We start from the raw sequence: 23,973 nt of genomic DNA on the forward strand, positions 1-23,973 counted from the left end.
TTCATGTTCTGCATCATTAGAAGAATCATCTGTAATGTTAGGTTTGTTGTTGGATATATTGTATTTAGCATTTATATCGAAATAATTTGGAAAATACATATGAGAATTTTTAAGAATATAAGAGAGTCTGCAAAAGAAGAAACAATGCCAATACAGCCGAATAATGAATGGTGATTGTGGTCGTGTTTTTTTTCTTTGGGAGAATATACAAGTGAGTTAATAATATTATGATGTTCCAAGTTTAAAGGATATTGGTTACCCCCTTCAGCAAGTTAGATCCCCGCAATTAATATTGCGGGGATCACATTTTTGTCGTAGCAAAGTGTAGATACCCTCATAAGACATAAGACTAGGATTATAATCATTAATTGTGACTGCAAAAATTACCCAAATAGGCCGGTAATATAGTTGTTGACATTTATTATCAAATTTGTATTGCTTGTTTGTAAGACGTCGCCCTAGATTACACATTATACACGAAACGACATTTACTGTCTAATTTGATACGATACTATTGAAACTAATTCCCTTGATATCTACGATAGCATATTAGTGATTAATAGAACTTCACAATGATAACAGATTCACGTATTGTTCCCTGTGAAATATCACGCCGTTCACCTTGATCTTTTGATAAATAAATCATAAACAGACAGCTTCAGTAAGCCGTTTGAACACACAACACGTTTGTCATTTTGTCTTCGAAAACAAAAGGATATGCAAGCACAATGTTAGCCATATTTGTCCATGATACTAACAATCAGTTAACAATGTCGACAAGGAATGACAGCAAAAATTGACAGGCTGATGATAATCTACATATGTACTGGTCGTCTTTTCTCTCTCTACCCAAAGCAATCAACCTATTTATCATTGAACACATACACACGTATGAACACACGCGTACAAAACACACTTGTAATTTCGATTTCTAATCCTTGTTGTTGTTGTGGTTTTGCTGAAACTTCACTTGTTTCCTTTTTCATAATTTACCACACAATTCCAATTTGGTTTTTAATTCCCTTTATTTACGTTTTTTCGTATTTACATCTTCTTCTTCTTGTTCTCGCTTCCTTTTGCAGATACGGCCGTTGGGTAACAAGGCGTGTGGCTGTCATCACAATAGCTGCCATTTGGCTGCTGGCCGCATTCGTTTCATTTGTACCCATCTCATTGGGATTACATCGGCCCGATCAACCGTTAATTGTAGAGGATAATGGAAAGAAATATCCAACCTGTGCACTGGATCTGACGCCCACATACGCAGTCGTGTCGAGCTGTATCAGTTTTTATTTTCCATGTGTGGTGATGATTGGCATCTACTGTCGGTGAGTATGAGAAGCAGCAGAAGAGTAGTCGTGTGTTAGTATTGTAAGACTAATATGTGGATTTGGGTGTGTGTGAGTGCAGATTGGCATCGAAACACGTCCAAACTGTAAAAAGGGAATAGTGGCAAACAAAACAGGTGTTCATTGTATGAAAATTTAAATGAGGGTTATGCCTGGCATTGCCAAAACATTAATGAATGCAGGTTGTACAGTGGGGGGAATTTAATAGAGATGGACGGGTGATATCGGTGATACTGTTGGTTTAGAAGTGACAAAGATATTTGGTAAAGATTTTTGGCTTTTGATGTAGATGGACACAAGGTACTTAGGTGGATTAAGGGTGACAGAAGTGAGACATTTATAAAGCAGCATTTTTTCAAGGACCCTTTAGGAGGTGGATTTTTAAAGAAGCATTTTTTCAAGGACCAACTAAAGCCTAGATTTTTTTAAAGAATCGTGGATTTTTAAAGAAGGCGTGGATTTTTAAAGAAGCATTTTTTTAAGGAGTAGCCAATGCATGGATTTTTAAAGAAGCATATTTTAAGGAGTCGCCAAGGCATGGATTTTTAAAGAAGCATTTTTTTAAGGAGTAGCTAAGGCATGGATTTTTAAAGCAGCATTTTTTCAAGGCGTGGATTTTTCAAGAAGCATTTTTCAAGGCGTGGATTTTTAAAGAAGCATTTTTTCAAGGCGTGGATTTTTAAAGAAGCATTTTTACAAGGCGTGGATTTTTAAAGAAGCATTTTTTCAAGGCGTGGATTTTTAAAGAAGCATTTTTACAAGGCGTGGATTTTTAAAGAAGCATTTTTCAAGGCGTGGATTTTTAAAGAAGCATTTTTTCAATGCGTGGATTTTTAAAGAAGCATTTTTTCAATGCGTGGATTTTTAAAGAAGCATTTTTTCAATGCGTGGATTTTTAAAGAAGCATTTTTTCAATGCGTGGATTTTTAAAGAAGCATTTTTTCAATGCGTGGATTTTTAAAGAAGCATTTTTTCAATGCGTGGATTTTTAAAGAAGCATTTTTTCAATGCGTGGATTTTTAAAGAAGCATTTTTTCAATGCGTGGATTTTTAAAGAAGCATTTTTTCAATGCGTGGATTTTTAAAGAAGCATTTTTTCAATGCGTGGATTTTTAAAGAAGCATTTTTTCAATGCGTGGATTTTTAAAGAAGCATTTTTTCAATGCGTGGATTTTTAAAGAAGCATTTTTTCAATGCGTGGATTTTTAAAGAAGCATTTTTTCAATGCGTGGATTTTTAACGAAGCATTTTTTCAATGCGTGGATTTTTAAAGAAGCATTTTTTCAATGCGTGGATTTTTAAAGAAGCATTTTTTCAATGCGTGGATTTTTAAAGAAGCATTTTTTCAATGCGTGGATTTTTAAAGAAGCATTTTTTCAATGCGTGGATTTTTAAAGAAGCATTTTTTCAATGCGTGGATTTTTAAAGAAGCATTTTTTCAATGCGTGGATTTTTAAAGAAGCATTTTTTCAATGCGTGGATTTTTAAAGAAGCATTTTTTCAATGCGTGGATTTTTAAAGAAGCATTTTTTCAATGCGTGGATTTTTAAAGAAGCATTTTTTCAATGCGTGGATTTTTAAAGAAGCATTTTTTCAATGCGTGGATTTTTAAAGAAGCATTTTTTCAATGCGTGGATTTTTAAAGAAGCATTTTTTCAATGCGTGGATTTTTAAAGAAGCATTTTTTCAATGCGTGGATTTTTAAAGAAGCATTTTTTCAATGCGTGGATTTTTAAAGAAGCATTTTTTCAATGCGTGGATTTTTAAAGAAGCATTTTTTCAATGCGTGGATTTTTAAAGAAGCATTTTTTCAATGCGTGGATTTTTAAAGAAGCATTTTTTCAATGCGTGGATTTTTAAAGAAGCATTTTTTCAATGCGTGGATTTTTAAAGAAGCATTTTTTCAATGCGTGGATTTTTAAAGAAGCATTTTTTCAATGCGTGGATTTTTAAAGAAGCATTTTTTCAATGCGTGGATTTTTAAAGAAGCATTTTTTCAATGCGTGGATTTTTAAAGAAGCATTTTTTCAATGCGTGGATTTTTAAAGAAGCATTTTTTCAATGCGTGGATTTTTAAAGAAGCATTTTTTCAATGCGTGGATTTTTAAAGAAGCATTTTTTCAATGCGTGGATTTTTAAAGAAGCATTTTTTCAATGCGTGGATTTTTAAAGAAGCATTTTTTCAATGCGTGGATTTTTAAAGAAGCATTTTTTCAATGCGTGGATTTTTAAAGAAGCATTTTTTCAATGCGTGGATTTTTAAAGAAGCATTTTTTCAATGCGTGGATTTTTAAAGAAGCATTTTTTCAATGCGTGGATTTTTAAAGAAGCATTTTTTCAATGCGTGGATTTTTAAAGAAGCATTTTTTCAATGCGTGGATTTTTAAAGAAACATTTTTTCAAGGAATCAATTTTTCAAGCAGTAGCCAAGGCGTGGATTTTTAAGGAATCAATTTTTCAAGCAGTAGGCAAGGCCTGGATTTTTAAGAATCAATTTTTCAAGCAGTAGGCAAGGTGTGGATTTTTAAAGAAGCATTTTTTAGATTTTATCCAAATTTCCTTTACTGTGTTTCTGAAAAAACCCACACATTTTAAATTAGCAAAAGGTCTTTTGTATGCTGATGTGGTGGTCGTCCAAATTATAGGTAACGTGGAAAATTGCCAAACGTCTGTTCTTTTTTTGCGTCCTGACAACAACTTGTAATTTAATTAGCATTTGTCGACCCAAACTTATTTGTAATTGAGTGTTGGGTGGTGGCAAGGTTACATGACAATACAAAAAGGACATCCATGCGGTTTACCTTTACAACATTTAATTCGTGTGTAATGAAAACATCAACGTGCCGGTATTTCGTTTGGCTTTCTATTGTTGGCGTAGTTTTTATACTCTCCGCTTGTTCTTTATTCCTAAACAAATATTGTTTAAAAATATTTTGTTGGCCTTTTTGTGCTAAGCTGAAATGGGAGAAGAGACCCTGTGTATGCCACGAAGTTGGGGGTTGAACCTTTTTTGAAAAGTATCAAAAATTTTCACGGATTTGTATGTGAATATGAAATCAGTAGCCACTGATATAATTATGAACTTTTCTTAGAATTTGGGTTACATTTGCTGACCTGTACACCTGTAAAGTTAATAATTTAGTTTTTAACTAAATAAAATTTTATTTTTGTATTTAATTTTATTTTAATTTAGCATGGAAGGCACCACAAATTCAAATGTGCGTATTTGACGATTTAGAAAACAACCAATTTTATAATATTCTTTCTTCTCTTCTCCTACACCTTTCAATATAATCTGTTTTAAAATATCAAACATTATTTGTGCCAACCTCGGGGTAAAATCTCTGAAAAATTACCATGTAATGCTGTTGTCATTAAAAGTTCCAAAATAACAATGAGTAAAAAATAGGACTGAGCCTTTTTCTTCTTGTGTAACGCCTAATAGAATTAATGACAAGGCATTTTATTTCGTTGATACAATTAGACCATATTTTAAAATGAAAAAAATAAGCTGAGAAAATATGCTACAAATCATGTCGCCGTCACCGCCTTTCGAACTGTAGGTCTGCAAAAATGATATTGCAAAAAAATGTATACAAGAATTAATCTGCGTCTATTGTGAAAATGACCAGTCGATTTAAAATGTCTGCATTAACAATGGCTGTCACAAACACACAACATAATTTCTGGCCTTTTTTTCACTCATTTTTCTGGCAAGCTCAAAGTATTTATTTCATACAATCAATTTGTGACAATAAAAATATGGCATCCAGCTACGACAATATCGTTAAAACAAATTGAGGGGGATATTAAAGCAAATGGGATGTTAATTGGGAACAATGGTTTAAAGAAAAAACTAAAGAATATACTTTTTAGTTATTGAAAAAAAAAAATACTTCTTTAAAAATCCACGACTTAGACAAACCTTGAAAAATGATTCTTTAAAAATCCACGCCTTAGACAAACCTTGAAAAATGATTCTTTAAAAATCCACGCCTTAGACAAACCTTGAAAAATGATTCTTTAAAAATCCACGCCTTAGACAAACCTTGAAAAATGATTCTTTAAAAATCCACGCCTTAGACAAACCTTGAAAAATGATTCTTTAAAAATCCACGCCTTAGAAAAACCTTGCAAAATGATTCTTTAAAAATCCACGCCTTAGACAAACCTTGAAAAATGATTCTTTAAAAATCCACGCCTTAGACAAACCTTGAAAAATGATTCTTTAAAAATCCACGCCTTAGACAAACCTTGAAAAATGATTCTTTAAAAATCCACGCCTTAGACAAACCTTGAAAAATGATTCTTTAAAAATCCACGCCTTAGACAAACCTTGAAAAATGATTCTTTAAAAATCCACGCCTTAGACAAACCTTGAAAAATGATTCTTTAAAAATCCACGCCTTAGACAAACCTTGAAAAATGATTCTTTAAAAATCCACGCCTTAGACAAACCTTGAAAAATGATTCTTTAAAAATCCACGCCTTAGACAAACCTTGAAAAATAATTCTTTAAAAATCCACGCCTTAGAGAAACCTTGAAAAAATTAATTCTTTAAAAATCCACGCCTTAGAGAAACCTTGAAAAAATTAATTCTTTAAAAATCCACGCCTTAGACAAGCCTTGGAAAAATGAATTCTTTAAAAATCCACGCCTTAGACAAACCTTGAAAAATGATACTTTAAAAATCCACGCCTTAGAGAAACCTTGAAAAATGATTCTTTAAAAATCCACGCCTTAGACAAACCTTGGAAAATGATTCATTAAAAATCCACGCCTTAGACAAACCTTAAAAAAATGATTCTTTAAAAATCCACGTCTTAGACAAACCTTGAAAAAGGTTTCTTTAAAAATCCACGCCTTAGACAAACCTTGAAAAATGATTCTTTAAAAATCCACGTAATATTTAAAAATCATGTCGTTGACAAATTTAAAAATCCACTCCAGTTGCTTGTCTCGTATTCATTCCTGATAGATTTATTATTTCCACAGCTTCCTCCTTCCTTGATGATTAAAATCGCCATTATCCCACAAACCAAAACCGACACGTTATCACATTTCATCGACCCTTGTATTAAAATATCTTTAATTTTATGAACTCATCACCTTGACATACTTTCTTCCCCATACAACATTCAATATTGAATTAAAATGACAAATTGAAATAACAGCAACAACAACAATCATCATCATCAGAATAATAATATGTAGTAACAATTATACCAACTGCTGGTCATTTCAAGTGGATTTTCTATGGTTTGGAAATGCCATCACCGCAAACAAATATTCCTTCAAACCAAAACGAGTTGGGTGTGTCTGCCAACGCTGGGTGGTTGGTTGATCGGTCGGTGGTGCCTCTGTGACCTGAATATTTATTTGTGGTTTGGACCAATGTCGTTGTCGTCATCGACATTGTTGGCATTCGTACATTGGTTATGACAATGATGACGACGATTGTATTTGCCGGAGATATTCCTTCAGTCGATGATGATACATTGGAGACCAGCAGTATTAGTTATTGGACCATTACACGTGTTACATTTCTCCATCATCCATCGTCAGCAGCAGGCGTTCATATGTCATTCACTACATTTTTCCGTCCGTTGTTTTTCCTTCTGAGCGTTTGGGATAGAGTAATGACAGGAAATCTATAATCCATAATAATAAAATATAAATGTATGCAGTGTGGATGTGTGTTGATATAGAAAAAGGCATTTTGAAAAGATGTGGGTTGTTAAGATAAATTGGTTAAAAAAATGTCCTCGCAGATAGTATAATTTATAGCACAGGGGCGTGAGCGATTATTTAATGTATGATATGTTGTGTTATCTTGCATAGCAACGGAGGGGTAAATGCAAATACGTTTTCTTCAGTAGAATATCGACTGTATACTTCTTGCAACACTTTAAAAAATGTCTTTAATTGTGTGACTCGTTTTATGACTTTTTTTAAATTCTCTATTCCAAAGTTTTCTACCATATTCCGAATCGAGATCAAAACCTGTGTGTGGAAGCACGATTCTCTGCAAATAGTAACATATTTTAGATATATAGTTAATGGGAGAATTACAATTTCACCTGGCCTTCATTTTTATACTATTCCTTTGTAATTTTTAACGCGATTAAAATACCCGCTACCACGATGTATCAGTTCCTCTTTTGAAACAGTCTTTCTAAAGAGTATTTTCCAACATCAATAGCATGAATTGGACATTACGGGTTATTGAATGATTAAGAACTTCCTCTCAGAAAATTGTGAATATAGGTCAATTTTTTAACATAACCGCCTATATATAAGTTCTAATCTATAATTAAATGAGTAACGAAACAATTAAGCAGTTAAGTAGTGATATTCTGTAACTTGTTAAATACAGAATTGGCAATAACTGCAAAGAAGATCTATTGTTTTTGGTAATGATCCATTAATATTTAGTGGATGGAATGGACCAAAACATTATGATGGTCTGTTTTTCTGGTCTGGGTAACAATTATGACCCGAACACTACGAAATTTCACACCGGTAAGGGTATCTGACCAAAAAATAAACATGATTATTTTGATGAAGACCGGTCAATATTTAGAGAGTCAAATGGATCCAAACTTTTGTTTAAAAAAAATACAAAATTCCTATTCTATGGTGAATATATTTACTTCTGAAGGACATATACCCGAGAAGTTGATAGTACATTTAAGAGGAACTTTAAATTGATACCAATTATATGGTTGTATGTACTCGGATGTGGGAGTTATACCTAAACATTTAAGGTTGTCTATGTGTTATGATATTGTTTAGTATTACTATTTACCCACTTGAGGGCGGAAATGTCGCGCTGATCGCTTTAAAAGTTGCGGTTGCCGTTAAAGACGACGCTTATAATTTTCGGTGATGTTGAAATGATATTTAGGGGGTGCAATGAACGGAAAACCTTTTTCAAGGTCAAGAGGCTGCAAATATCGCGAACTATTGCTCGGTCAACTCTTTCGGGTACCTCCCTCGCAAAATGGTCTAAAAATGAATATTATATATGAACCAAACTTTGCACAACCTATTATATTTATCAATCCCAGATTTATTCCGAAAATGGGACCCATTAGTCCACTTCTTCTGGCGAATGGAATGTCTGATGTGAACCAAACGTTTCACCACCTATTGTTTTTACCAAGCCTAGATAAAGTCCGAATTTGGGACATTCCCTACAAAATAGCCAAAACTGTGCTAAAAATTTGTAAAAATTTGCATGCGAACTGACTGTCCGATTTGAACCAAACTTTGTACATCCATTTTCCTAATATTTTTACCAAGCCTAGATCAAGTCCAAAGATGATCCACTTTTTCTGGTACATCCCCCACAAATGGTCAACATTTTCAATACTTATTAATCCAAAACCATGGGAATGGAATGTCGGATTCGAATCAAACTTTGTACAAGTTATTATATTTACCAAGCCTAGATCAAGTCCGTAGATGGAACTCATTGGTCCACTCCTTCTGGTATCTCCCCCAGGAATGGTCAAAATGTTCAATATTTATAAATCCAATATCAGGCAAATGAAATGTCCGATTTGTACCAAACTTTGCACAACCTATTATCTTTACCAAGCGTAGATCAAGTGAGAAGGTGAGACCCGTCTGTCCTCTCCTCTGGTACCTCCCCCCAAAAGGACCAATATTATATAAAATTTTAAATTTATTTTGAATCGAATTGAATAACCGATTTTGTCAACATTAAATCCGAAACTTCTTTTATAGAAACATTGGCCTTACATAAAATGAATAATGAAACCTGTGTAACACCGAAGACCTCGGCAATACCAAATGAAATTTTTTACTTGTTTTATCATAAATTTGTTGCTGTCTACCAATTTCGTTGTTATTTTTGACACACTTGGAATAAAATCGTATGAAAAATATTTAATGTTGAACATTTCGCCCTTCTTTCGATTTATACATGCCACTTGTATGTTTAAATCACGACTGGGTTCACAAGATCCCACCCAATTTTGCCATTTGAAGGTGTAATAGGAAATTTCAGATTTCATAGGATGAAGTTCATCCACATATACAATTTTGATCAAGCTGAATGTGTTGAAATAATACCCATTCAGGGTATGTTAGAGTATTGGAGCACGTGTTTTCTAAATAAGTTGACAGTGGTTTATCTAAGTTTTTCTAAATAAGTTGACAGTGGTTTATCTAAGTTTCACGTGGCTTATCTAAGTTACAGAGATCGAATGTGTTGAAAAACGTTCACAAAATCCAGAAAATACCGTAATTTGGCGGTAGCGCTATTTTGATCATTTGTTTTTGGAAGATTTGCAATGAATCCGCAAAACCAAAAGTCATTTCTAGACAGAAGAAGGTGTCACTTGGTGCTATAACCATTGAAATATCCTTTGGCTCTGCTTGATACAAGATTTTGAAACTCAACGTTTTTTAAAAAAACAGTAAGGAAAGTAGTAAAGTCGGACAGGACCGACTATATAATACCCTTCACCACTTTAGGTATATTCAACAGATGAATCCTAACAGACGTTGCATTTTTTGAAGGACCAGTAAAATGAAATTGGATCCATAAACATGTCATTCTCCAACCTATACTAATTTTTTCATTTGGTCAGATATAGAGTTGCTTCTTACAATGAAACAAAATTATGTAGATCAATTTTAAGCAAATATCAATCGGATTATTTGGATAAATATCTGATAAACATGAGGAGTTTGGTGCTCCTATATCTAAATCTGAACCGATTTCAACGAGACTTACCAGTGATTAATTTATATTAACTACAGTTCATTGTACAAAATTGTGTGGCAATTGGACAAACTTTGGGTCTTTAGTGCACAATTTACATAAAATCGGAAGAAAAATTATATAGGAGCTATATCTAAATCTTAACCGATTTTCGGGAAACTTAACACACATCATTATAGACCTAAATCATTAGGCTGTGCAAATTTTCTTGCAAATCGAAAGATATGTAGGGGCTTTGGTGCACCATTTATATTAAATCGAACGAAAATATATATGGGAGCTATATCTAAATCTGAACCAATTTTTCCTAATTTCAATAGGGTTCATCCTTGGTAATTCCAGGCATATTCTCAAAAGGAACCAAGTGTCTATTTCGTTTCCTTTTCCCTGTTACAAACATATGCACAAAGACACAATACCCTGTACCACAGTGTGGTGAGGGGTATAAAAATATGATGTTTATATAACATGTTTGCCTTGTTTGTATAATTACCTTACCTCTGCTTTATTTACATGAATTTTTAATATTTTGACACGTACCAATGTTATATAACATTTTAGACCTTGCGTCATGATCCATGATCCACAATTATATTAAAAATCTCCAAAATGAAAACATATATTTTTTCTTCTCTACCGGAATCGGCCCATAATGCCCCAAATTACAAACCTTATACAGAAAACCTTAACCAAACCTTAAAAGGTTATCAGCATGTCTTCAACAATCCATCAGGACTGCCCATTTCATCAAATTATTTTGCCGAAGTTTTCACCTGATGAAGGATTTGATCAAATTTGGGTCTCTTTTTATTGTTGTGGACAGATTTCACATAATCTCCTTAATAGCTAATCGTCTTAATGTCGTGACGTGTGAAGAAATACTCAATCAACATAAAAATAAATGAATGTCAAAACTTATTTTTTGTTTGTTTTGATAAGCGTTTTATGACATGGTGATTATATCAATTTCTTGGAAATTATTTGACACCTTCGTAATTATCTTCTGTACCCGCAGTAATGTTAAATTTCCCATGTACACTTTATTATCAGATAAAAACTTTTGTGTGTGTATTTCCTTTACTGAGCAGAAGAGGCAGCATCCTCAGGAACAAACCCTCTGACAATTATTATGGATGAGTTAAAGGGCAATATATTACCAACCAGTCATGGTGACATATCAACTAAGAATAGATTACAAACATACAAGACATATCGTACCGGTAACTTTGTTGGTACTCTTCGTACGAGTAAATTCCATTACAAATCCTCTAGTCCCATTCAAGGCCATGAACAACATTAGACAAGATCTAATGATAATAGACAGGTATAACATAAGTATGCCGGTAATCTTATATATTTGCAGCCAACCTTATAATTCCCAACTGTGCTGCTCACAGTCCATAGCATACAGCAGCAGCCACTATGACAAGCCACAATGTTCTTAAGGTTGGTAATACTAATATGAAGTTTAAGTACATACAGAACAGATGATGATTATGATGTATGTATGAAATTATAATACAAACATACATACTCACAGTACACTCATACACACATCGGCAATATATAACATTACTTGGGATATTATTTTTCTTCTCTCACCACAAAATGCACCTCCATAACAAAACAACAAGTAGAACATGGGACTAAAATAAAATCATAATGGTGATGATGATATAATGATTAAAATTACTTTCCTCTTTATCACAGTAATTTGTTGTTTATTAAGGCGTGTTGACATGTATAAACTTTTTCCGCCACATATCGTTCTCTCCTTTATGGTGGACATTTGCCATCGACAGCACAGTGAGAGGGATTGAAAAAAACACCCTGCAAACTATTTGATAACTTTTTTCCCTGAAGAATTACCACAAAGCAATGATTTAAGCACTTCCTGTGGATAGTGCGAAACTTTTTTTATTGAATAAAAATATAGAAAATGAGAAAATATCTAAAAAGTTGCCATAGTAGTCGTTTGCCGGGGTATTTTATGTGTTGCTATTCTATTATCGCTTATATCCTTGCTGATTATTGCAAGGAAATCGTTGGGAATTGCCAAAAGCAAAGTTCTAACCGGAAATCGATACGACATTTATATAATGTAAGTGACACTTCGAGGAAACTATTATAGGAGGCCAACATAAAAAGCAATAAAATGAATGTACCATTAATGAATAAAGACATATTATAAGCTTATATTACTTCAATTGGATTAATATTATTATCGATTTAAAATTTAGGCGATTTCCAAACGGCTGGCAATAAGAAGACTTGTAACATAGAATATACACTGCTGTCATTATCTAAAACAACTGAATAAATGTCCTGTAACTTTTTATACCCTGCCCAACTATGTTGTCAGGGCAGCCCCAAGAGTTTGTAACGCCGCGAAATATTGGTCCTAGATCTACCTTTAAGTATACCGATCGTCATATCTCGACTAACAGAGTCCATCTAGACATGTGTGTCCGTCCGTGTGTCCATTATAATCTGTAAACACAATACAGGCCACAGTTATGGATCAATCTTCACTAAATTTTGCATGTAGAATGGGTTCTGGCCTATGAAGACCCCTATTGTTTTTGGTAAAGATCGGTTAATATTTATGAAATGAAATCAACCAAATACTTCATTTTTGTCGCATTTTCTGGTCACTCAGAGGCCGCAATTATGGCCCGAACATCGCGAATTTTTACATGGGACCAAAGAGTAAGCATGCACATGTTTTGAAAAATATCGATCAATATTTAGCGGTCCAAATGGATCCCGATTTTTGTGTGAAAAATTACAAAATTTGTCTTCTATAGCGTATATATTTACTCCTGAAAGACACAGTCCCCAGAAGTTGATAGCTTATCAAAGAGGAGTGTTTGGAGGGGAGTTCATATCAATTATATTGCCATAAGTACTCGGATGTGGGAGTCACACTTAATAGTTTACAGGTGCTTACGTATTCAGATATTATTTAGTAACCCATTACCACACTAGAGGGCGAAAATATAGCGCTGATCGTTTTGAAATTTTCCATGAGGATGCAGGTATGGTCAAGGGCAACGCCTATAATTTTCAGTTATGATCATATTACAATTTTTGCTTGGTCAAAACTGTCCAATTAAAAATGTTTCCGATTTTATTTCCTAACACTTTTTGTAGGATGTACCAGAGCAGAAGGGGGACAGGTTCCAACTTCGAACTTGATCTGAACTTGGTAAAGATAATAGGTTGTGCAAAATTTAGTTCAAATCGGGTATACCATTCGCCCTACATTGGAGGTACCAGAAGGAGTGGACCAACCGATCCCATATTAGGACTTGATCTAGGCTTGGCAAGGATAATAGGTTGTGCAAGATTTTATTCAAATCAAGCATTCCATTCGCTGATATTGGATTCATAAATATTAAAAATGTTAACCCTTTGTGGGGGAGGTACCAGCAAGAGTGGACCAATGGGCCCCATCTTCAATTTTGATCCAGGCTGGGTGAAGATAATAGGTTGTGCAAAGTTTGGTTCAAATCGGACATTTCATTGGCTTGATATTGGATTTATAAATATTGAAAAGGAGTGGACCAATTGGTCCCATTTTCCTACTCGATCTAAGCTTGGTAAAGATAATATGCTGTACAAAGTTTCGTTAAAATCGGATAGTCCGTTTGCATTAATTTTTAGCACAATTTTGATAATTTTTGTGGTAGAGGTACCAGAAGGAGTAGACCGAACTTCCCCATCTCCAACCTTTAAGTTTGGAAGAAATATTAAGATGTGCAAAGTTTGAATGAAATCGAATTGAATGTGTAAATCGAATCCAAATTTTCTGATTTGGTTCAAAGGAACATCGGGTTTAAAACCAATATTTCGATGAGACACATTTTCACCGTACCAAAGATTATATGCCTTCATTAGCCATAAAGCTGAGGGTATAAAAATGTAATTTTCTATTAAAAACACGTGATCGTAACAGTATAGCCGGATGGGACCGATCATATGATACCCTACACAACTTCCACGGAACACTAACTTTCTGCGGATCTATATTCCGTGCCTGGGCAATATTTCCGATATTTGCGCCTTCTTGACCGATTAGAGATCAAACCGACTGATTAAAACTGTCAAACTGACAGTAAAACTGTCCCTTCCCCATGTGATGTGTTCTGATATTCGGCTTATTATTGTGGTCTATAGAACGATTTGAAAAAAACACAGCCGGAACATCGTGTAAAATTTCAAATACATCATGGTAGTGGTAATTGGAGTAGGTAGACCTCTGCAAATATTTAGGAATAACTCCCACATCCGAGTACATACAACAATATAATTGGTATCAATTTAAAGTTAAACTACGCTTTTTGTCATATATTTACTCCTGAAGGATATAGGACCCTTCAGGAGTAAATATATTCTCCATAGAATACACATTTTATTTTGTTCACACAAAAGTCTGCGCCCATTTGATTTTTAGTATTGGAAATGGGATATATCAGCCCACGTTTTGGAAATTTGGGACACGTTTTCCAACCGAATTGTCTATAATTTGGCATTGTGGGTTCTCATTGTATAGCACATAAAATGTTTAATGTTGACCCCCATAATATGGTAGAGGGCTCTCTACCAGTGGTCTCAAACCATTTTTAATTGGCCACTATACATATCAATTGGGCTTTATAAGTTCGATCTTAAGTGATCGTCAAATTACGACATTATAAACGGTGGTTCTAGGAACAATATTTCACGGCAATACAAACTCTTACAACATACAAATAATAATAGTAAACTGCACCAAACCACACGTTAAGGGTGGAGATGTTTCTCAGTAGTAAGTTTTATGTTTCATGATCCTCTGATGCGACAATTTTGATTGTCGACGTTGCCACCAAAATGGAAATGGACCCCATCAGTCAAGATAATTTTTTCGCTGGAATTCCTGATCATTGTCATTGATTTCTAGGACCTAATCAGCAAAGTCACTACGTTGCTTAAGCATAAAACCTCACTACGTTATTTAAAGGAAGAACAGACCGATAACACAATTATTAACGGTAATTAACGTACGCTGGTTGTTCTCTTTAAATTTCTTATATTCTCTAACAGCTCCATTTTCTCTCTGTATATAAATTCAGATTTACATTTGTTCTCTTAGAATTTTAAATTTAGTTTTTAAAAAATAGTTCACTTCCCTCTGAATTACCCATCATACTACATAAACACACATTCGAATAAAATATTTTTATTTTGTTATCATTTCAAATTTTTTTCACAAAAAAACAACATCTGTTAAAAAACTTATTGTGAATTATTTAACAATTTTTGTTACATCAATCTGTGCATCAATGAAAAAGGTTTATGATTTTGTTTGCAAATGAATTCAAAGTTTTCAATAGAAATTTTCAACAACAACAAAAATATTGGGTAAGGCAACATTTGTTATTTAACAACAACAACAAAAAACATGATGTGGAAAATTATCTTCTTGTCAGCTTAATGTTTCTTTTATTTCCGTCATAATGGTCTTTCAGTGACCCAGCTGATGAATTTGTTCCACAGAAAAAAAAAACACACACACACCCTCACAATGCCTTGTCTGCTGTGTCATACCAAAGCCACAAGGATTAAAACATTTTTTACAATGTAAGAAAATTTCTCTGCTAAACGAAAGTTTTTGTCCTCATTTTTTCGGTTTGCAGATGTCGGATGTAGAAGAAAAAGCAACAGACGGACGAACCTAACCCAAGAAACCCATGATTGATTAAAATTAATCTTTAAACCAAACGTGAGCAAAGGTCATTTTGTGTGATACGGCGCTCGCTCAACCTAAGACACCCAGCACTTGCAATCATCCTTAAATTTTTTATTGGTTCCCTTTATTTTGCAATGGGGTCTTTTCTTTCTTCTGCTTAGTCGTTAGTCCTGCACGTTACTTGCATTTATGATCAGCTCAAATTGTGAGTGTAGAAGAAATGAGTGAGAGGTGGTCAAATATTATGGAAACAAAGGCAAAGTGGAAAGGAATAAAAGAAGAGTATATATTTTTTTTACAATATCAAAGTAAGTGTAAAGCTGATAAGCCAAGAGGGTATAGCCAAGGGGGAGATTAACACAAGCTTACAGTGATTATTTGGCAAACTAACACTTGATGATACCAACACTTATATAGACATGATATCGGCATACACCAGGATATATTTTCGACGATAATAATATTTCTTTCAACGGGCATGGATTTTTAAAGAATTACTTTTTCAAGGCTTGTCTAAGGCGTGGATTTTTAAAGAATTACTTTTTCAAGGCTTGTCTAAGGTGTGGCTTTTTAGAGAATTATTTTTTCAAGGCTTGTCTAAGGCGTGGATTTTAAAATAATTTTTCCAGGGCTTGTCTAAGGCGTGGAATTAAAAAAAAGTTTCCAGGGCTTGCCTAAGGCTTGTATATTTATAGAATTTTTTTCCCAGGGCTTGTTCAAGATTGGATTTTTTAAAGAATTATTTCTTCAAGGCTTGTCTAAGGCGTGGATTTTTAAAGAAGTTTTTTTGTCAAGAGTTTTTTTTTCCAGGGCTTGCCTAAGGCTTGGATTTTTAAAGAATTATTTTTTAAAGGCTTGTCTAAGGCGTGGATTTTTAAAGAATTTTTTTTCCAGGGCTTGTCTAAGGCGTGGATTTTTAAAGAAGTTTTTTTCCAGGGCTTGTCTAAGGCGTGGATTTTTAAAGAAGTTTTTTTCCAGGGCTTGTCTAAGGCGTGGATTTTTAAAGAAGTTTTTTTCCAGGGCTTGTCTAAGGCGTGGATTTTTAAAGAAGTTTTTTTCCAGGGCTTGTCTAAGGCGTGGATTTTTAAAGAAGTTTTTTTCCAGGGCTTGTCTAAGGCGTGGATTTTTAAAGAAGTTTTTTTCCAGGGCTTGTCTAAGGCGTGGATTTTTAAAGAAGTTTTTTTCCAGGGCTTGTCTAAGGCGTGGATTTTTAAAGAAGTTTTTTTTCCAGGGCTTGTCTAAGGCGTGGATTTTTAAAGAAGTTTTTTTCCAGGGCTTGTCTAAGGCGTGGATTTTTAAAGAAGTTTTTTCCAGGGCTTGTCTAAGGCGTGGATTTTTAAAGAAGTTTTTTTCCAGGGCTTGTCTAAGGCGTGGATTTTTAAAGAAGTTTTTTTCCAGGGCTTGTCTAAGGCGTGGATATTTAAAGAAGTTTTTTTCCAGGGCTTGTCTAAGGCGTGGATATTTAAAGAAGTTTTTTTCCAGGGCTTGTCTAAGGCGTGGATTTTTAAAGAAGTTTTTTTCCAGGGCTTGTCTAAGGCGTGGATTTTTTTTTGTCAAGAGTTTTTTTTCCAGGGCTTGTCTAAGGCGTGGATATTTAAAGAAGTTTTTTTCCAGGGCTTGTCTAAGGCGTGGATATTTAAAGAAGTTTTTTTCCAGGGCTTGTCTAAGGCGTGGATTTTTAAAGAAGTTTTTTTCCAGGACTTGCCTAAGGCTTGGATTTTTAAAGAAGTTCTTTTTCCAGGGCTTGACTAAGGCGTGGATTTTTAAATAAGTTTTTTTCCAGGGCATGTCTAAGGCGTGGGTTTTCAAAGAAGTTTTTTTCCAGGGCTTGTCTAAGGCGTGGATTTTTAAAGAAGTTTTTTTCCAGGGCTTGTCTAAGGCGTGGATTTTTAAAGAAGTTTTTTTCCAGGGCTTGTCTAAGGCGTGTATTTTTAAAGAAGTTTTTTTCCAGGGCTTGTCTAAGGCGTGGATTTTTAAAGAAGTTTTTTTCCAGGGCTTGTCCAAGGCGTGGATTTTTAAAGAAGTTTTTTTCAAGGGCTTGTCCAAGGCGTGGATTTTTAAAGAAGTTTTTTTCAAGGGCTTGGATTTTTAAAGAAGTTATTTTCCAGGGCTTTTCTAAGGCGTGGATTTTTAAAGAAGTTTTTTTCAGGGTTTTTCTAAGGCGTGGATTTTTAAAGAAGTTTTTTCTAGGGCTTTTCTAAGGCGTGGATTTTTAAAGAAGTTTTTTTCAAGGGCTTGTCCAAGGCGTGGATTTTTAAAGAAGTTTTTTTCCAGGGCTTGTCTAAGGCGTGGATTTTTAAAGAAGTTTTTTTCCAGGGCTTGTCTAAGGCGTGGATATTTAAAGAAGTTTTTTTCCAGGGCTTGTCTAAGGCGTGGATATTTAAAGAAGTTTTTTTCCAGGGCTTGTCTAAGGCGTGGATTTTTAAAGAAGTTGTTTTCCAGGGCTTTTCTAAGGCGTGGATTTTTAAAGAAGTTGTTTTCCAGGGCTTTTCTAAGGCGTGGATTTTTAAAGAAGTTTTTTTCCAGGGCTTGCCTAAGGCGTGGATTTTTAAAGAAGTTTTTTTCCAGGGCTTGGATTTTTAAAGAAATTTTTTCCAGGGCTTGTCTAAGACTTGGATTTTTAAAGAAGTTTTTTCCAGGGCTTTTCCAGGGCTTGGATTTTTAAAGAAATTTTTTCCAGGGCTTGTCTAAGACTTGGATTTTTAAAGAAGTTTTTTCCAGGGCTTTTCTAAGGCGTGGATTTTTAAAGAAGTTTTTTCCAGGGCTTTTCTAAGGCGTGGATTTTTAAAGAAGTTTTTTCCAGGGCTTTTCTAAGGCGTGGATTTTTAAAGAAGTTTTTTCCAGGGCTTTTCTAAGGCGTGGATTTTTAAAGAAGTTTTTTCCAGGGCTTTTCTAAGGCGTGGATTTTTAAAGAAGTTTTTTCCAGGGCTTTTCTAAGGCGTGGATTTTTAAAGAAGTTTTTTTCAAGGGCTTGTCCAAGGCGTGGATTTTTAAAGAAGTTTTTTTCAAGGGCTTGTCCAAGTCGTGGATTTTCAAAGAAGTTTTTTTCAAGGGCTTGTCTAAGGCGTGGATTTTTAAAGAAGTTTTTTCCAGGGCTTGTCTAAGGCGTGGGTTTTTAAAGAAGTCTTTTTCCAGGGCTTGTCTAAGGCGTGGATTTTTAAAAAAGTTGTTTTTTCCAGGGCTTGTCTAAGGCGTGGATTTTTAAAGAAGTTTTTTTCCAGGGTTTGTCTAAGGCGTGGATTTTTAAAGAAGTCTTTTTCCAGGGCTTGTCTAAGGCGTGAATTTTTAAAAAAAATGTTTTTTCTAGGGCTTGTCTAAGGCGTGGATTTTCAAAGAAGTTTTTTTCCAGGGCTTGTCTATGGCGTCGATTTGTAAAGATTTTTTTCCAGGACTTGCCTAAGGCGTGGATTTTTAAAGAAGTTCTTTTTCCAGGGCTTGACTAAGGCGTGGATTTTTAAATAAGTTTTTTTCCAGGGCATGTCTAAGGCGTGGGTTTTTAAAGAAGTTTTTTTCCAGGGCTTTTCTAAGGCGTGGATTTTTAAAGAAGTTTTTTCCAGGGCTTTTCTAAGGCGTGGATTTTCAAAGAAGTTTTTTTCCAGGGCTTGTCTATGGCGTCGATTTTTAAAGATTTTTTTCCAGGACTTGCCTAAGGCGTGGATTTTTAAAGAAGTTTTTTTCCAGGGTTTGTCTAAGGCGTGGATTTTTAAAGAAGTCTTTTTCCAGGGCTTGTCTAAGGCGTGGATTTTTTTTGTCAAGAGTTTTTTTTTCCAGGGCTTGCCTAAGGCTTGGATTTTTAAAGAATTATTTTTCCAGGGCTTGACTAAGGCGTGGATTTTTAAATAAGTTTTTTTCCAGGGCTTGTCTAAGGCGTGGATTTTTAAAGATTTTTTTCCAGGACTTGCCTAAGGCGTGGATTTTTAAAGAAGTTCTTTTTCCAGGGCTTGACTAAGGCGTGGATTTTTAAATAAGTTTTTTTCCAGGGCATGTCTAAGGCGTGGGTTTTTAAAGAAGTTTTTTTCCAGGGCTTTTCTAAGGCGTGGATTTTTAAAGAAGTTTTTTCCAGGGCTTTTCTAAGGCGTGGATTTTTAAAGAAGTTTTTTTCCAGGGCTTTTCTAAGGCGTGGATTTTTAAAGAAGTTTTTTTTCCAGGGCTTTTCTAAGGCGTGGATTTTTAAAGAAGTTGTTTTCCAGGGCTTTTCTAAAGCGTGGATTTTTAAAGAAGTTTTTTTCCAGGGCTTTTCTAAGGCGTGGATTTTTAAAGAAGTTTTTTCCAGGGCTTTTCTAAGGCGTGGATTTTTAAAGAAGTTGTTTTCCAGGGCTTTTCTAAGGCGTGGATTTTTAAAGAAGTTTTTTTCCAGGGCTTGCCTAAGGCGTGGATTTTTAAAGAAGTTTTTTTCCAGGGCTTGGATTTTTAAAGAAATTTTTTCCAGGGCTTGTCTAAGACTTGGATTTTTAAAGAAGTTTTTTCCAGGGCTTTTCCAGGGCTTGGATTTTTAAAGAAATTTTTTCCAGGGCTTGTCTAAGACTTGGATTTTTAAAGAAGTTTTTTCCAGGGCTTTTCTAAGGCGTGGATTTTTAAAGAAGTTTTTTCCAGGGCTTTTCTAAGGCGTGGATTTTTAAAGAAGTTTTTTCCAGGGCTTTTCTAAGGCGTGGATTTTTAAAGAAGTTTTTTCCAGGGCTTTTCTAAGGCGTGGATTTTTAAAGAAGTTTTTTCCAGGGCTTTTCTAAGGCGTGGATTTTTAAAGAAGTTTTTTCCATGGCTTTTCTAAGGCGTGGATTTTTAAAGAAGTTTTTTTCAAGGGCTTGTCCAAGGCGTGGATTTTTAAAGAAGTTTTTTTCAAGGGCTTGTCCAAGTCGTGGATTTTCAAAGAAGTTTTTTTCAAGGGCTTGTCTAAGGCGTGGATTTTTAAAGAAGTTTTTTCCAGGGCTTGTCTAAGGCGTGGGTTTTTAAAGAAGTTTTTTTCCAGGGCTTGTCTAAGGCGTGGATTTTTAAAGAAGTTTTTTTCCAGGGCTTGTCTAAGGCGTGGATTTTTAAAAAAGTTGTTTTTTCCAGGGCTTGTCTAAGGCGTGGATTTTTAAAGAAGTTTTTTTCCAGGGTTTGTCTAAGGCGTGGATTTTTAAAGAAGTCTTTTTCCAGGGCTTGTCTAAGGCGTAGATTTTTAAAAAAGTTGTTTTTTCCAGGGCTTGTCTAAGGCGTGGATTTTCAAAGAAGTTTTTTTCCAGGGCTTGTCTATGGCGTCGATTTTTAAAGAAGTTTTTTTCCAGGGCTTGTCTATGGCGTCGATTTTTAAAGATGTTTTTTTCCAGGGCTTGTCTAAGGCGTGGATTTTCAAAGAAGTCTTTTTCTAAGGCTTGTCTAAGGCGTGGATTTTTAAAGAAGTTTTTTTCCAGGGCTTGTGTTGGTGTTTATGTTTAAAGCATAGCTTTATTGGAAACTTCAGGGCTTGTGTTGATGTTCATGTTTAAAGGATAGCTTTATTGGAACCTTCAGGGCTTGTGTTGGTGTTTATGTTTAAAGCATAGCTTTATTGGAACCTTCAGGGCTTGTGTTGATGTTTATGTTTAAAGGATAGCTTTATTGGAACCTTCAGGGCTTGTGTTGGTGTTTATGTTTAAAGCATAGCTTTATTGGAACCTTCAGGGCTCTGGGAGAGGATTTTTAAAGAATGATGGAGTTTTAAAGGATAGCTTTGAGCTTCTTGGGCACTTTGGTAGTCCGAGGAATTGATATTGAAAACATAGCTTTTTGGGAATTTTTGAAGCCCTAGGAGTAGATTTTTAAATCATAGATTCTTGGGGGCTTTGCAAGCTTTAGGCGTGGATATTAAATCATAGATTCTTGGGGACTTTCGCAGATATATGCGTGGATCTTTCGATGACCTATGTGTGGATTTGGAACTTTTGGGTGGAATTTTAAAGCAAAGATTCTTGGGGACTTTCGAAAATATATGCGTGGATTTTAAAACATTGCCGTTTGGGATCTTTCGATGACCTATGCGTGGATTTGGGACTTTCGCGTGGACTTTTAAATCATTGCCTCTTCCAGATTTTCGAAGTCCTATTCATTTTTTAAGCTTTTTGGGGATTTCCGAAGAGCTAGGCTTGGATTTTAAAGCATAGATTTTTAAAGCTTATTGGGGATTTTCGAAAAGCTTACTTACTTACTTAGCTGGCTTGTGACAGAACTTTCGTTCCATAAGCCGAGCTTAGAAAGTTTTTCCAATTTGAAAGACCATTTTCGGCAATGTTGTCTTCGACTTGATGTTTTCATCGTATTCGTGGCCTTCCCCTTCTGCGCGAACCATCAGCTGGTTCGCTTTTATATGCCTTCTGGGCTGGGGAATCGTCATTCATCCACAATATGACCTAGCCAACGCAGTCGCTGCAGCTCAAAACGTCTAACAATGTCGATGTCCGAGAATAGCTGGTACAACTCATAGTTCATTCGACGGCGATATTCACCGTCAACGCAGATCGGCCCATAGATCTTTCGGGGAATTTTTCTCTCAAACACTGCAAGAGCTGCCTTATATGCTTGCGTAAGTTCCCATGCGTCAGATCCATAAACCAGCACGGGTAGTATCACCGTCTTATAGAGTGTGAGTTTGGTCTGGCGGGAGAACTAGGCTTGGATTTTTAAAGTATAGCCTCCTGGGAGCTTTCAAAAATCTAGGCGTTCATTTTTATAGCATAGCCTCTTGGAATATTTCGAAGACCTAAGTGTGGATTTTAAAAGCGTAGTATCTGAGCTTTGTAATACCTAGGCATAATTTCTCTAAACAAAGCTTCATGGGAGCCATATGCGTATTTTTTTAAAGAAAACTTCTGGGGAAGTTTCGGAACCCTCGGTGCAGATACATTGAAGACTATATGACTGCCTGAAAGGTTTGTAAGAAACTGTATTTTTATTTTCCCTTAGTCAATATTTCATTGTGAGTTGGTGGATGAATAAGTTTTGCGATTGCACCAGACAACTATCAACCCCACCAAAATGCGGGTCATTGTATTGAAAACTGGGGAAACCAAAGTAATTTGCCACTTTGTTTCGTTAGTTTTTTGTGAAATTGCCTGAATTTGATGGCATTGAAGGTTTTCTTTTTCTGCGAATGCGCCACAAGTATTGGCAACATTAAAAAGTCGATTTGCTTTTGTGTGCGACTTTCGTATTTTACCGCTTTTTTTCATGTTCGGCGAACACAAAATAACAGCTTAATAGCTGATTGGACTCCCTTTTCCTTTTGAGATGTTTTTAACTTTCGTTTTTTTCTCATTTTCCCTTTTTTACAGCCTCTACTGTTATGCCCAGAAGCACGTAAAATCGATTAAAGCCGTTACCCGGCCAGGTGAGGTGGCCGAAAAGCAACGTTACAAAAGTATACGACGAACCAAACCACCAGAGAAGAAAAAATTCAAAGTCCGCAATCTAAATCATAGCTCACCCTATCATGTTTCGGATCACAAGGCAGCCGTTACAGTGGGCGTGATAATGGGTGTGTTCCTTATATGTTGGGTGCCGTTCTTTTGTGTGAACATTGTGGCCGCATTCTGTAAAACCTGTATAGGCGGTCAAACCTTTAAAATACTCTCATGGCTGGGTTACTCCAATTCGGCCTTTAATCCCATCATCTATTCCATATTCAACAAAGAGTTTCGTGATGCATTCAAGCGAATTTTGACAACACGAAATCCGTGGTGTTGCAATCAGGACATCGGCAATATACATCCACGTAACAGTGATCGTTTTGTTACGGATTATGCGGCAAAACATGTTGTCGCCATGCATTCGGGCCGTTCGTCGGCGGAATTGGAACAGGTATCTGCAATATGACCAAAACGCAATAGCAGCAATACCAGTCACGAGTATGGCACAACATTGGCATGTTGCGTATCGCGAGCATCGGATGCTGCGTCGCTGACCATAACACCATATGGACCCTGAGATTCGGTGACAGTGGCATCTGCAACAATTGTGGTAGAGTCACTGGATGGCAGTAATAAATATGGTGATAATAAACAAATGGAAACAGTATTGGTTTAAAAAAAGAGAAGAGAAGTGTATACACGAAAAAATTAAGAATAAGAAACGACAACTACAGCAACAACAAAATGGAAACAGAAAGGGAAACGGAAAAAGACAG

At 35.3% G+C, this 23,973-nt stretch overlaps 1 protein-coding gene across 1 annotated transcript; it reads left to right on the plus strand.

Annotated features, from left to right (window-relative positions):
* Positions 1 to 1,082: 1,082 nt before the first annotated feature.
* Positions 1,083 to 23,878, plus strand: LOC133330500 (dopamine receptor 1; the record flags this gene model as incomplete). The annotated part of the gene is made up of 2 exons (XM_061538936.1): positions 1,083 to 1,328; positions 23,123 to 23,878. Coding segments are annotated over 2 exons (787 nt in total), but the record flags the coding sequence as incomplete, so codon positions are not given.
* Positions 23,879 to 23,973: the final 95 nt, after the last annotated feature.

This window comes from Musca vetustissima, unplaced genomic scaffold (genome assembly GCF_032173495.1).
Source record: "Musca vetustissima isolate MV318-11 ecotype Yass unplaced genomic scaffold, APGP_CSIRO_Mvet_v1 utg23904, whole genome shotgun sequence".
In the NCBI taxonomy this organism is placed as follows: Eukaryota; Metazoa; Arthropoda; class Insecta; order Diptera; family Muscidae; genus Musca; species Musca vetustissima.